The sequence below is a fragment of the Procambarus clarkii genome, chromosome 3, assembly GCF_040958095.1.
Source record: "Procambarus clarkii isolate CNS0578487 chromosome 3, FALCON_Pclarkii_2.0, whole genome shotgun sequence".
Taxonomy (NCBI): domain Eukaryota; kingdom Metazoa; phylum Arthropoda; class Malacostraca; order Decapoda; family Cambaridae; genus Procambarus; species Procambarus clarkii.
The window spans coordinates 4,746,872-4,761,991 of record NC_091152.1 but is presented as its reverse complement, the minus strand read 5'-3'; the positions used below and the strand labels follow the sequence as shown (position 1 = coordinate 4,761,991).

Genomic DNA, 15,120 nt, shown 5'->3' with positions numbered 1-15,120 from the left:
TTGCCCCACCCATAGCCCTACTGTTCAACAAATCTATAGTGTGTCACACCTTCCCTCATATCCTCAAAAAAGCAATAGTGACGCCAGTTCATAAAGGAGGCAATCCGGTGGACATAAACATTTATAGACCAATATCAAATCTACCCATTCTATCAAATATTTGAAAAAATTAACAAACGGCTCTAATTCCTACTTCGTAAAATTCGACATACTCAGCCCCTGCCAGTTTGGCTTCCGGTCCCAAAAGAGCACCAACGATGCAATCATTAGTCTCCTTGACGTAATCTACTCAGCCCTTGACAAAAATGAGTTTCCGATTGAACTCTTCATTGACCTAAGAAAAGCCTTTGATGTACTGTTAATCACAACTACCTCTTACTTAAACTCCAGCATTATGGAATTCGAGGCCTTGCCCTCGACTACATCCGATCCTATCTTAGTGACAGACACCTATATGTAACCATCAATGATACAACTTCTTCCACTCTACCAATTACCATTGGAGTGCCACAGGACAGTATCTTAGGACCTCTTCTATTTCTTATATATATAAACGATCTGCCTAATGTCTCTAATATTCTTAAACCTATATTGTTTGCTGACGATACTACCCTTATCTATTCAGACCTCAACCCACATACACTAAATAATGTTGTGAATAATGAATTAAAAAAGTCCACTTATGGATGGTAACTAACATTAAACATAGAAAAAGACTTGCTACATCTTATTTGGAAGCAAATCATCAAATGCAATTCAGCTACAGATAGACAACATTAAAATCAGTAATAAAAATGATGGCAAGTTTCTTGGCCTATTCCTAGACAAGAGACTCAACTTCAGCACCCACATTCAACACATAACTAAGAAAGTCTCTAAGACAGTTGGTATACTCTCTAAAATAAGATATTATGTTTCTAACTCTGCTCTCCTCTCACTATATTATGCACTACTCTACCCCTATCTTAATTATGGTATCTGTGCATGGGGTCTACCACTGCAAACCACCTTAACCCTTACACTGCTCAGGGGTCATATGGACATTTACACCCCTCTGCGCAAGAAAAAAAAAATTCAAAAATTTTTTTTCGTCTTCTAAACATGTTAATTTGTGTCCCCTGAGCACGGAAAAAATAAAAAAAAAATCGTAGGTGACATATTTTGGGCGCAATTGACCGAGGAAGTCTGGCAAAAAGTGGGCGTTGACAGAGCGGTCGTCAGACCCGGTCAGCGTCACCCGCGTTGACAGATAGGAGTTGCCACAAAGATGATATTACCTAATTGTTTCAATGTCTCCGATTGATTTTTTCTTAGTTTTTTTGCAGTAATATTATTCAATAGTGTGTATTGTAATATATTTATATAATAAAAGTGGTTAATAATCGCTATACTCAAAAGTATGATGTGCATATTAGTGATTCAATTATGTTTATAAAACAATAAACAAATAGTTTTGCTGCTATTACACTCTATACACAGGTTATATATAAGTATTGGCATGTTTTGGTCACCATACCGAACCACTAAGTTGGTATTGAGAGTCGAAAAGCAACGAGGAGTTACCGCCACACACCAGCCAGCCACTCGCTGCCACTCCCTCAACACACGCACTAAACTTTCTCCCCCAACAATACCAGTTGTGGTGTTATTACACTATATACAGACGTTATATATAAGTATGTGTATATTTTGTTCACCACAACTGTACAGCTAAGCTGATATAGTTAGTTCAGGCACTAAGAGTCGTCGTTATACACAGATGGCGGCTGGCGGTTCCCTCACTCTTTCAAAGTCACACGCACTAAACTTTCTCCCCCAACAATACCTTTTGCAGTGTTATTACCCTATATACACATATTATATTTAAATATCTACATGTTTTATGCACCGTAACTGTACACCTAAGCTTGTAGAGTGCCTAAAGAGCATAGTGGCCACCCTCTAAACAGCTAGAGAAATCGTGCAGACGACGTCACCTCCGTCACCCATATGGCTCCTCCCAGCATAATCCTTTTGCTGTTATTACACTAATACACACATTATATATAAGTATCTACATTTGTGTTCACCATAGAGAACCACTGACCTGGTATGGTGAACGTAAACAATAACAGGTGGCCACACAGTCAGTAAACGATGCTGTCTCCCTCCGTCTCTCAGCATCACTCCTCACACAGCGCTAATTATTACAACAATCCTGCTATTATCACAACCCTGGTTATTTATATCACAGTCATTGGTCATCTGTAATATTGTCATCGCTAAATAATAACAATTATATATTTATTTTGACATTTTTCGGTGATGCTGTAGTCACAAGCTGAACATCAATGCTGTTCGCTCATGCTGCGTGCGCCGGCCTTGGTTGCTCCAACAGTACTGTGCCTCTCACACCTGAGAATATTGCCCACGATTTTTTTTTAAAATGGCATCTGTTTACAAGAGCCCTGAGGAAGCTACTGTGAACCCCGTGTAGCCGCGGGCCATTTGAATCAGGCCTGGCACCCTATGGCGTATATATACGCCATGCGCACCATGGGACATGTTACTCAGGGCGTATATATACGCCATGCGCAGTTTAAGGGTTAAGCCCATCATCACCCAACAAAAATCTGCTATCAGAATAATAACCAACCCTGGACAGATGTAATAGGACCCATTATCACCACACCAGAAATAATTATCTCTGATATCCCCAGTGTCAAACTTTATCTGTGTAAACACACTATGCAAATTAAGGGACCTAGTCTATGGAACTCACTCCCTAGTGAATTGAAAAGCTGTCAAACTTTTGCCTTATTTAAAAGCAAAACCAAGAAGTACCTAATTTCATCTTCTTAGTTTCCTACACTGAGCTTTAAATTTGCTCTGTACCTAGTGTTATCCAATCTCCTAATTTTTATGTATTTAACCCAAACAACCTTATCATCGTGTTCATTGGTGTCTACATTTATGTGCTAGCCATATGCTGTATTGTGCCTACCAATTTTTTCAACTACCATTCACGCTATCATTGCAATCAATCTGAGCTACCTATGTGCTTTAATATACCTACAATTTTCTCTCATCTTTTTTTTTTTCTTGCCTTGTAATTATCATTTTTTTTTATAAATTTTGCAAGTATTTATCTACTTAAAATTTTCTTAGATTAAGGGCCTGCCCGAAACGCTGGGCGTACTAATGGCTTTACAAGATTGTAATTACCATATTATGTATCCTCACAATCCCAATGTACCTTCTTGTATATGCATAAATAAATAAATAAATAAATAAATAAATATATAAATAACATATATTTTTAGCATTTCTGGGGGGATCCCCTTCGGCTCCCCAGAGCTTACTAGATTGATATGCTAATGTCAGACTTTGGCATCAGTCATGTGTATGGAGTTCTCTGGGCCTACCGGGGACCACGAGCCAGAACCTGGCCCCCTCAGAGAGGCATGAGGAGCAATGGCCTATAGAAACCCCCGTGTGGTTGGAAGCATTCTATGTCTGCCATCGACCGGGTCAGGTATCCAGAAAGATAAGCATCCCAAAACAAACCCCTATTCTGGTGAAAATATTGGTACGAAAAGCCGAACAAGTGGATAAAACTCCCCTAAAAGAAATGAGCAAACGAGCATGACGTCACAAGTCGCCGCGATGCTGCCTGCGCAGCTTCCCCCTCCCCGGGAGGGGAAAGGGGCCCCAGACCTCTGCGCCGGCTATCCACCCTTCAGTTCTAAGGCTGATGCTAGAGGTGGAGGTAGTGTGCTTGGCTCCAGAGTTTCCAGCACTGTGCTTTGAGTATGGTGGCTTTCTTCCAGGGGTGCGAGAGCCAGGAGTAATTCTACAGTACTCAGGCTGCATGCGCCTAGGGTTATAATCCCTAGGTACCCTTTAAGTACTGCCCTTAGAGCTTGGGGGCCACCTTCCACAAGTTCCTTGGGGCCTACTTCTGCTGGGCCATATTTGTGCTCGGTTTTTCGGCCACCCTTTGGGTGTTTGGGGGTTTTGTCTTCCTTGTTTACCTTAGGGTAAGAGGCAGTTTGGTGCGGGGCACAGGGCACTGCACAGCTTGTTTTCACCATTCACAGTGGCCAGCTGTGTTCATTGGGGTGCATTGTCCTCTTGCGGGGTTTTGTTTTTCTTTCTGTTTTTGCCTAGTGGTGGGGGGGGGGGGGAGCTGCCTTGTATGCCCCTTTGTGCCTGACCTGTGCATGGTTCTTTTCCGGTGGTGCCTTCTGCTAGGTCCCCGTGAGTGTACACGTCCCTGGGGTTCAGCTTTTAGAAAGTTGTTTGATATTTGTAGGTTCCGGTTAGCATTACCCTGCCTGGGATTACCTGGGAGTGAGTTCTTAAACACTCAGGACTCTGGAAAACCCCCTAGGGGGTGCGTGGGTCCGATGGATGTGTCCCCGGAGTCCCACCTAGCTTTGTGCGAGTTCGAGGGCTGCTCGGTCCTCTTGACTCAAGGCGACCCTCATGGTTTTTGCCTCCGTCATGCTGCCTGTTGGGTCGGTGACACTTTCCACCCGGAGTCCTGAGATTACTGTTGCTTGCTGGTGACTCGGTTTACCCAATCTCACGATGATATTCTATTGGCACGGGTGGCACAGGCATTGCATGTGTGCTTTGGGTTGTTGCAACGTGCTAGGTTGGTTGCTCACCCAGATGCCCTGAGGCTGCCCCGTTTTGCCTATAGGGACCCGAACTTGGGGGTGGAGGTCGCTTCATCCTTGGTTCAGTCCGCGCCCCCTCGTCCTTTCCCTGTTGTGATTCGTTCTGGTCCCTCCCCCCCTCCCCCCCCCGGCTCCAAAGCATCTGAGAGTGTCGGAGTCAGGGCAGGGTTTAGATGGTCTTGAGTCTCGGGCAGTCTCGGGGATGCTACTTCTGGTGTGGCGACGGAGGCATTCGAGTCTGATCTCCCTGCCGAAGCCTCTGGGTCTGAACAGTGGGCCCCCTTTTGTTCGGCTTACTTGGCTGCGCCGGCTTTTTCTTTAGGGGCCAGTGCTCTGGGGGAATGACTCTGCCCCAGGTTCCAAGGAAGGAGATCCTGGGGCTGGGGAGGGGCTGACTTGGGGGCCTTGGGCCCCACTGGACCCTGCCTGGGTTTTTCTACCCTCGGAGCGAGGCTTATTGTTACAAGGAATAGGGTTCACTTTTCTCCCCTCTGTATATGAGTTGGATTTGGTCTCTGCCCCTCCCCAGGTTCGGTTCCGTGTTCCCTCGGGCGCGTTGGTTCCGTCTTTCCGGAGGTTTTCGGCTTCCCGCATCCAACCGTCTCCGTTGCTGGTAGCCCTGGCGGCTTACCTCCTGCGTGACCCGGATTATGCCTCGGTGATGGATCCGTCGTCTTTCAGGTTTGGAACTTCGTTATCTTTCTGGGTCTGTTACAAGGTTCCGGAGTCGTCCTGGCTGGCGGACTGTCCTGTATTCACTTTGGAGGCTTGGCATTCTTTTTGTCGTTCCCGCACGCTTGAGTGACGCGAGGCTTCGACAGTGGTTCAGGTTTTCCTGGGGGGTCGACCTTGAGGACCTCAATGAGTGCTTGTTTGCTCCTGCCCTTTCCCGGGATGTTGGTGTTCTACAGCTCCATGTGCAGGTTCCCTCCCTTTCGGCTGCGCAGGTAGCAGAGGATTTGCGTGCCCGGGCCTCTTGGCTTCGGCCTTGCGCTTCTTTTTCCCTCCTGGAGCTGTCTTTGAACTGGCTTGGGAAGAATGTGGGGGCGCTCGGGGCTGTTCCAGGGTCCAGTGCCTTGGGCTCGGCGGCTCGCGCGTCGGCTGCCTTGTTGAAGATGTTTGCGCCGATCTTGCGGGATGCGGTTTCCCTGTTTTACGCTTCCCAGCTCGCGTGTCGGCAGGCGGTGCTTGCCTCCTCTCAGGAATCAGCCTGGGCCCTGGCTCTTGGGTTTTCTTCGCCTTTTTGTCCTCTGCTTTTTGCTCCTTCGGCCATGTCACAGTATATTCAGGCTGCTTCGGCCAGTTGCCATCCCATGTCTGACTAGTTGGTTCTGTGGGGGTTGCGGGGGGGGCCTTCCTGGAGGGGTCATGCCAGGGCTCGGGGTTCCGCTTGTCGTGGTGGGCCACAGGGTTCATTGCCCCTCCTCTCAGATGACTACGTTGTCCCCGGTTTTTCTCCTTTTGCAGCCAGATTCTTGGATGGAGTCTCTGGACCTCCGGGATGCTTATTGGCACGTCTCGATTCATCCGGGGTTCAGGGACTGGCTCGGTTTTGTTGTGGGGCGTCAAAGTTCCTGTTTTCGGTGTCTCTCGTTCGGGTTGAATCTGGCACCTCGTGTGTTCACACGCCTTACATGGGTCATTGTGGCCCGTCTGTGTCTGTTAGGTGTTCGGGTGTTGGCCTACCTTGACGACTGGCTGGTCTGGGCTCCCAGCCGGTCCTTTTGTCTGCTAGCTAGATTTGGTTCTTTCCCAGCTCACCGGGTTCAGGTTCTTGATGAACTGAAGGAAGTCCCATCTGGTTCTCTCCCAGGTTCGGACATGGCTGGGTCTTGTGTGGGATTCTCGGATTGCTTCCTTGTCTCTAACTCCGGAATCTCTCCTGCGGCTGCGGTCTCGCTTGAGCCTGTTTCTGGGGTCACCCGGGTCACCCTGCGGTTGCTCGAGGGTTTGTACAGGAGCTTGAACTTCAAGATGTTGGTGTACCCACCGGGTCGGGTTTGGCTTCGACGGCTATTCTGGTTCCTTCGGGGGTGTCTCTTCCGCCTCTCTCGCGATTACTGGGTTCGTCCCCCAGGGACCTTGTGTCGGCCACTGCGTCGCCGGCCTCCTCTTTGGGTTTTTCGGGGTTCAGTGCCTTGGCGCCTGCCCGAGCCCTGTCTCGATGTGTTTATGGACACATCGTCTCTCGCTGGGGATTTGTGGCCGGTGCTCATCAGGCCGGCCAGGGACAGTGGGGTCCGTCCTTTCATCGACCCCACAGCACGGTGCGGGAGTTCGCGGCAGTGTGGTTTGCTCTTCGGAGGGTTCGGGTCGCCCACGGGTCGACAATCTGGCTCTATTCAGACTGCTCCCTGGTGGTTCATTGCTTGAACTGAGTAAGGTTTGATGCGGTCCTTGGCTCTTTGAGGCTGGTCGCTTTGGGTGACTTGTCTGCTGAGTTCTCGGAGTTTGGCTCTCCTGGCAGTTCACGTGTGGGGAGTGTCCAACGTCTTGGCCGATGGCCTGTCTCGTTTCATTCCCCTGTCCACGGAATGAACAACAGACACTGCTTCCTTCCGTTGGCATTGGCGGACGTTCGGACGCCTCGAGGTGGACCTCACCCACTTCGGTGGGTACAGGAACCCTTTACTTTTCTTATCAAAATTTTCTTAGCAAAATTTTTATCAGAATAGGGGTTTGTTTTGGGATGCTTACCTTTCTGGGTGCCTAACCCGGTCGATGGCAAACTTAGAATGCTTCCAACCACACAGTGGTTTCTATAGGCCATTGCTCCCCATGCCTCTCTGAGGGGAGCCACGTTCTGGCTCGTGATCCCTGGTAGGCCCACTGAACTCCATACACATGACTGATGCCAAAGTCTGACATTAGCATATCAGCCCAGTAAGCTCCAGGGAGCCTCCGGGTCTCACCTAGAAAATGGTGTTTCATTACATTCAACGCTGTTTTTTTAGGCGATACTGTGGTCACAAGCTGAACAGCAATGCTGTGATCTCATGCTGTGTGTGCCAGCCTTGGTGGCTCAATCAGTACTGAGGCTCTCACACCCAGGAATGTTGCCCACGATTTTTATTTTTAAATGGCATCTGTTTACAAGAGCCCTGAGGAAGGTGATGTGAACCCAATGTATCCGCAGACCGTTTAAACCTTGTGTAGTACTCCAAAACTATATATACAGTGATGCGCACTTTTGCGTCAGTTACTCGAAACGTCATATGTAGTTTTGCACAGTTTAAGGATTAATAATGTTCATAAATGTAACATTTGTTTACCAAATTGTTTGCGAGTGCTCTGTCAAATGCCACAATGAAAATGAAGAATTCATAATAAATGGATTTTTTATGAATATTTATACCAAGACTGATAGTTAGCTTATGGTAATCCAGGCCATTACATTATATTTGTGGCCTCCATTAATAGCCACAGAGTTATGATTTTGATATGGAATTGTTCACTAATGATGGTTCTATCATGTGCCATGTTCAAAATGATAAATACATAACAAATAGATTATGTGATTTTTGTTTAGTTTATAATGGATGTAAGATTTTGTTCTTTTCACATGGAGGTGCGAGACAGTCTGGGGCCGACATACAGAACAAATCGGCCTCGCCCTATATAGTTCCTTCAAATGAGGACACATTGTAATAAGATACATAAGTGTACTCCATTCCTTATTACTGTAGCATCATTTACAGATTTCTCCTAAATTAATGTTAATGTTTCTTCTTTCAGGAGGAGATTGAAAGAGCATTTAGGGAAGACTTTCCTACAAATGATTTCTGGACTGATGAAAACAATGTGGATATACTTCAGTGTATATTAGGTACGATTGTTAATATTTCCTGTTTATTTTCCTGTAGTGTAATAGTGTGTCAAACTTTATACTGTAGTGTGAAATTCATGTATGAATTGAATGACTAAATTTAATGTAATTTAATGTAATGACTGCAGAAGACACTTCGAAGTGTTGATACTCTTGTTATTTTATGTAAAACATACATACATGTGTGTGTGTGTGTGTGTGTGTGGGTGTAATTACCCAAGTGTAGTTACAGTTTGATCTTGAGTGAGGGATATCCAGAAAAGCTAAATGGGTGGATGTAATTGTCATGTGGGATTGGTTCTTCTCATGTGCTCCATTACACCCATTCCTCATTGGGTATTCCAAAGTATAAGGCAGCAGTTATGTTGCATAGGCATTTTTCTGTGTTACAATGTGCCAGGTTGTGTGTCCATTTGGAAGCTCCGGAGCTGCCCCGCTGGGTTTTTAGCGACTCGGATTTGGAGGTGCTGGTCACCTCGACTGCAGTTGTCTCCATCTCCCTCTCTTCCTTCCCAGGTGGGTGTGGTTCCTCTTTCTCCTTCCTCCCTGTTTCAGGCTGAAGGTTTCGGAGTCGGGGCGGGGTTTAGCTCGGGATGAGACTCGGTTGGCTCCGGGGATTGCCCCTTCCGGTGATGGCACGGAGGCAGTTGAGCCTCTTCTTCCTGCCGAGGCTTCTGAGTAGTCCCAGCCTACTCCCTCATTCAAGGCCTTTCCCTTGGACTCGGTCTTTTCTTCTCAGGAGATGCATGTGGATGAGGGCATACATCCAAATCCCCACCCCCACTCAACCTGCCCATCAACCTACCCCATGTACCAGTCAGTCGCCAGCCTATCTATCCATCCATCCACCCACACACCCAAACCCACCCTCTTCCCCTCTAAAATCCCCTAACACACATTTCTGGAGGTCACACAAACTAAGTCTCCTTAATTCATAAATAAAAATGTGTATAACTAATAAACGGTAAGAAATAATTCATGTTTATAATTTTAATGTATAGTAATACAGTGAAACCTCTGTTTTCGAATGCCCCTCTTTTCGAATATTTCAGTTCTCGAGCTCAATTTCTTGGAAAAATTTGACTTGGTAGTTGAGGTTTGCCTCGGTGCTAGTAGTTTTTTTATACACCTACAGTTAGACCGAGCTTGTGGGTCGGGCGAAGTGTGCCTCGGTTTACCAGTGTGTCCAGCCCAGTGATGAGACCGTGCTTGACTTCTTTGTGAAGAATTGTATTGTTTTTGTGCTTTTCTGTGGAGAGCCCCTTCGGCTTCCCGGAGCTATAACAGGCTGATGTGTATATATTAGACTGTGGCAACAGTCAATCAATGGAGTTCTAGGCCTACCGGGAATCGGCGCCAGTTCCCCCCCCCCCCCAGATGAGGCACGAGGAGCAATGGCCTTTAGACACCCCCATGTAATTGGAAGCAGGCTGTCTGCCATCTATCAGGTCAGGCACCCAGAAAGGTAGGAATTCCAAAGCAAACTACAGCTGGTTAAAAATTGCAAACCTAAAGTTGAACTAGCAAACAGAACTCCCCAATTGAAAACAAGCAAACAAGCATTACATCACCACAGCTGCCGCACCGGTTGGATTCTGGATTTTGCTGGATTCAATGAAGAAAGCATTGATATAACCGGTCTATACAACAAGTTGGTAAAATTAGATACTATAGTGAACTCTTGTGTAGAAAGAATTAGTAAATTGAAAGAAAGTAATGACCATTTAAATAGCTAAGTTGTATGTCTTGAGGGTTTAGTGAAAGACTTGTGCAAGGATAAGAATAAATTGGAAACAAATTGCAAAGCCATGGAAGAAGAAAATAAAATCTTAAAAATAGCTATGGAAGAAGTTAAGTAAATTTAAACATAAATGACTACAATAGGTTAGGTAAGGGAAATTCAACAGGAAAAACAGCTTTTGTCAGCACAGATGGAGGAAGTTACACAGGGAATAGAACAGTGCAAGAAAGATATGCAACTCACCTATGCACAAGTGGCCAAGGAGTAGGAAAAAAATTGAAGCAGCAGTAAAGGAAGTCAAACACTGCAGCAACCAAGATCAAACAAACATTAGGCTGGAAGTGAGAAAAGAATTGGCATCTAACCCGAAGTTGGTGCAAAACACAATTGATCGGAGTAAGTCCCTGATAATTTTTGGCTGCAAAGAAAAGGAGATAACATCTAGGTCAGAAAGAGCTGTAGAAGAAGCAAAAGTAGTAGATAAAATTGTTGGCCTCGTGGAAGGTCTTACAACCATTATAGAGAATGTGTGCGACTACAGGAGAATAGGCAGATATGCAAAAGGGAAAGATCGACCTTTGAGGATCACCCTAAATGATGCCAAACAGATGGAAGAAGTACTAAGGAATGCTAGAAAATTACAAAGTGATGAGGATGGGAAAGTGTGGTCGTTAAGACGAGATCTTTCAAAAGAAGATAGGGAGAAGCTGAAACTGAACCTCGCCGAGGCAAAACGTTTAAATGAGAGCAGGAATGAAGAAGAAATCAATTCTTTTTTCTACAAAGTGATAGGGGTAGGCAAACTAGTAAAGTGGTACATAAAGGCAAACCAACAAAATCATTAGAGAGGGGAGGAGTGAAGAATAAGAAGAGGGGGAACAAGTTCCTGAAGATTGCATACACCAACATAGATGGAGTAAGATCGAAGATACTGGAGTTAAGTGATGTAATACAGCTCTAGACACCAGACATTGTTGCACTCACAGAGACAAAACTTGGTGTTATTTTAAATGAGGTCATATTCCCAAGGGGCTACTCAATTTGGAGATGGGACAGAAAAAATAGGAAAGGCGGTGGCATTGCTGTGCTGGTGAAAGAACACCTAAAGGTGAAGGAAATAATGACTGCCAATCCACAAGAAGTTGACATAATAGCACTAGAAATCTGCCATGAGGATGATAAACTAATGGTCATAAATGCATATAGTCCACCGCCAAGCAGCACATGGTCGACAGAGGAGCTAGATAGTAAACGAGAAGGTCTTATAACAATAATGAGAGAGATCATAGCGAGAGCGGATAACGATAGATCACGACTGTTGATAGTCAGCGACTTCGACATGAAATCCATAGACTGGGAAGCATATGAAGCTAAAACAGGAGATTTTTGGACCTGTAAATTTGTAGACCTCATCCTGGAAACATTCTTGTATCAACATGTTAAACAAGCTACGAGGATGAGGGAAGGGGACGTTCCCTCCATGCTAGATTTGATATTTACCAGGAAGGAGGAAGAAACATTTGACATTCAGTACCTTCCTCCCTTGGGTAAAAGTGACCATGTCTTTTTGGGAATAAAGTATGCAATGCATTATAATCTGGAAGAAAATAAGAAGGTTGATGCAGTTGAAAAACCTGACTTTAGGAGAGGACATGATGGCAACCTTAGAAAATTTTTTAGTGAGTATAATTGGACAGACTTGTTGCTAGGCAAGGAAGTGAATGAGATGTATGTCAAGTTTTGTGAAATATATGATAAAGGCACAAAAACATTTATACCAAAACAGAGATGCAGAACTAGGAAACAGGATTGGTTCAACAGAAATTACGAGAGGGCCAGAGACCAAAAGACACAAAAATGGAATCAATACAGGAAGAGGCCAAACCCCCAAACATACCAGCGATACAAAGATGCGAGAAACAACTACACGGCAGTGAGGAGAGAGGCAGAAAGAAATTTTGAAAAAGGGATTGCAGACAAATGTAAAACAGAACCAGGTCTATTCTATAAATTCATAAACAACAAATTGCAGGTTAAGGATAATATTCAGAGGTTGAAAATGGGAAATAGATTCAGGGAAAATTAAAAGGAAATGTGTGAAACATTAAATGAAAAGTTCCAAAGTGTGTTTGTACAAAATGAAATCTTCAGGGAACCAGACACAATAAGAATTCCAGAGAACAACATAGAGCACATAGAGGTGTCTAGAGATGAAGTGGAAAAAAATGCTCAAGGAGCTAAATAAGAACAAAGCAGTTGGCCCAGATGGAGTTTCACCATGGGTTCTGAGAGAATGTGCACCTGAGCTCAGCATTCCACTTCAACTGATTTTTCAGGCATCCCTGTTTACAGGAGTTGTAGCTGATGTGTGGAAAAAGGCTAACATAGTTCCATTCTACAAAAGTGGAAGCAGGGAAGACCCCCTTAATTATAGACCTGGATCATTGACAAGTGTAATAGGCAAAATATTGGAAAAAATAATTAAAACTAAATGGGTAGAACACCTGGAGAGAAATGATATAATATCAGACAGACAGTATGGTTTTCGATCTGGAAGATCCTGTGTATCCTGTGTTTTTTAGGTCCAGATCATCTATCTGGACCTAAAAAAAAGGCTTTCGACAGAGTTCCACATAAGAGGTTGTTCTGGAAACTGGAAAATATTGGAGGGGTGACAGGTAAGTTTCTAACATGGATGAAAAATTTTCTGACTGATAGAAAAATGAGGGCAGTGATCAGAGGCAATGTATCGGACTGGAGAAATGTCACAAGTGGAGTACCACAGGGTTCAGTTCTTGCACCAGTGATGTTTATTGTCTACATAAATGATCTACCAGTTGGTATACAGAATTATATGAACATGTTTGCTGATGATGCTAAGATAATAGGAAGGATAAGAAACTTAGATGATTGTCATGCCCTTCAAGATGACTTGTACAAAATAAGTATATGGAGCACCACTTGGCAAATGGAATTTAATGTTAATAAATGCCATGTTATGGAATGTGGAATAGGAGAACATAGACCCCACACAACCTATATATTATGTGAGAAATCTTTTAAAAATTCTGATAAAGAAAGAGATCTAGGGGTGGTTCTAGATAGAAAACTATCACCTGAGGACCACATAAAGAATATTGTGCAAGGAGCCTATGCCACGATTTCTAACTTCAGAATTGCTTTTAAATACGTGGATGGCGATATACTAAAGAAATTGTTCACAACTTTTGTTAGGCCAAAGCTAGAATATGCAGCGGTTGTGTGGATCCCATATCTTAAGAAGCACATCAACAAACTGGAAAAGATGCAAAGACATGCTACTATGTGGCTCCCAGAACTGAAGGGCAAGAGCTACGAGTAGAGGTTAGAGGCATTAAATATGCCAAAACTAGAAGACAGAAGAAAGAGGTGATATGATCACTACATACAAAATAGAAACAGGAATTGATAAAATCGACAGGGAAGATTTCCTGAGACCTGGAACTTTAAAAACAAGAGGTCATAGATTTAAACTAGCTAAACACAGATGCTGAAGAAATATAAGAAAATTTACTTTCGCAAACAGAGTGGTAGACGGTTGGAACAAGTTAGGTGAGAAAGTGGTGGAGGCCAAGACCGTCAGTAGTGTCAAAGCATTATATGACAGAGTGCTGGGAAGACGGGACACCACGAGCGTAGCTCTCATCTTGTAACTACACTTAGGTAATTACTAGTCTGCGTAACCTCCCGCACCAGCTAGCCAACCCCAGTTCAAGAGGCTGTTGTGTTGCTGACAGTTGATTTACTCTGGTTCCATCTTTTTGAGCAGTGTTGCATAGAGGCAGTGTTTTACTGCGTGGTTGTGTGCTAGCCAGGAGTAAATAAGAGTACTGGGGCTGCATGAACCTTAGGTAGTAGATAGTATTGTATCTGTCTGGGGCACAAAGTACAGTGCATCTGTCTGATATACGCATAGCGACTGGTTCTGTTCTGGAGATGATGTGCTTTTGCGGGTTTTTTTGTTTTGTTTTGTTTCGCCTGGTGGGGAGGTCTGCTTGGTGTGGCTGTAGGACCCCTTATATAATTTTGGTGGCCCTCCACTAGGTCCTTATGATTGCACATGTCACAGGGGTTCAGCTTTTAGTTCGGTTATGCCAGAGCTAACAAGCAAACAAGTTAGCAGTACCTTGCCTGGGCCTCCCTTTGCAATCAGCCTAAGGGCCCCTGGAAAGTCCCTTGGGGCTCATTGGTCCCATGGAGGAGACCCTTCGAGTCCCATCTCGCTTTGTGCGTGTTTGAAGGTTGCTCTGTCCCCCTTGTCTCAGGGTGACACTCACTGTCTTTGCCTCAGCCTTGCTGCCTGGTGGGTCAATGACACCTTTGACCCATAGTCCTACAAGTAGTGTTCCTAGCTTGTACTCCAATTCGCCCAGTCCACCGATATTGATATTTGGGTGCAGGCAGCTTCAGCGTTGCATGCGAGGTTTAGGTTGCTGCAATGCGCTAGGTTGGCTGCCTTTCTGGATGCCCTGCGGCTGCCCCCACTTTGGTTATGTGGACACAGACTTGAGGGTGTTAGTCACATCGACTTTGGTTTCATCCATGCCCCCTTGTCCTTCCCCTGCTGTGGTTCTTCCTGCTCCTACAGCTTAGCGTCGTCCGTACTTTTGGTATCACCTTACCTTACCTTGAGGTTACCTTGAGGTGCTTCCGGGGCTTAGCGTCCCCGCGGCCCGGTCGTCGACCAGGCCTCCTGGTTGCCGGACTGATCAACCAGGCTGTTGGACGCGGCTGCTCGCAGCCTGACGTATGAGTCACAGCCTGGTTGATCAGGTATCCTTTGGAGGTGCTTATCCAGTTCTCTCTTGAACACTGTGAGGGGTCGGCCAGTTATGCCCCTTATGTGTAGT

At 45.1% G+C, this 15,120-nt stretch overlaps 1 protein-coding gene across 5 annotated transcripts in view; it reads left to right on the top strand.

The window, feature by feature from the left end:
• LOC138367385 (uncharacterized) overlaps positions 1–15,120 on the top strand; it is a 232,858-nt gene that overhangs the window by 36,090 nt on the left and 181,648 nt on the right. For all 5 annotated transcript variants that reach the window (XR_011229356.1, XM_069328980.1, XM_069328984.1 and 2 more), the window contains one exon: positions 8,400–8,490. Coding sequence is in view for 4 of the 5 variants with exons in the window: in XM_069328980.1 (XP_069185081.1) it covers positions 8,400–8,490 (91 nt within the window). In the remaining variant the exon portion in view is untranslated. The remainder of the gene's footprint in view (positions 1–8,399; positions 8,491–15,120) is intronic.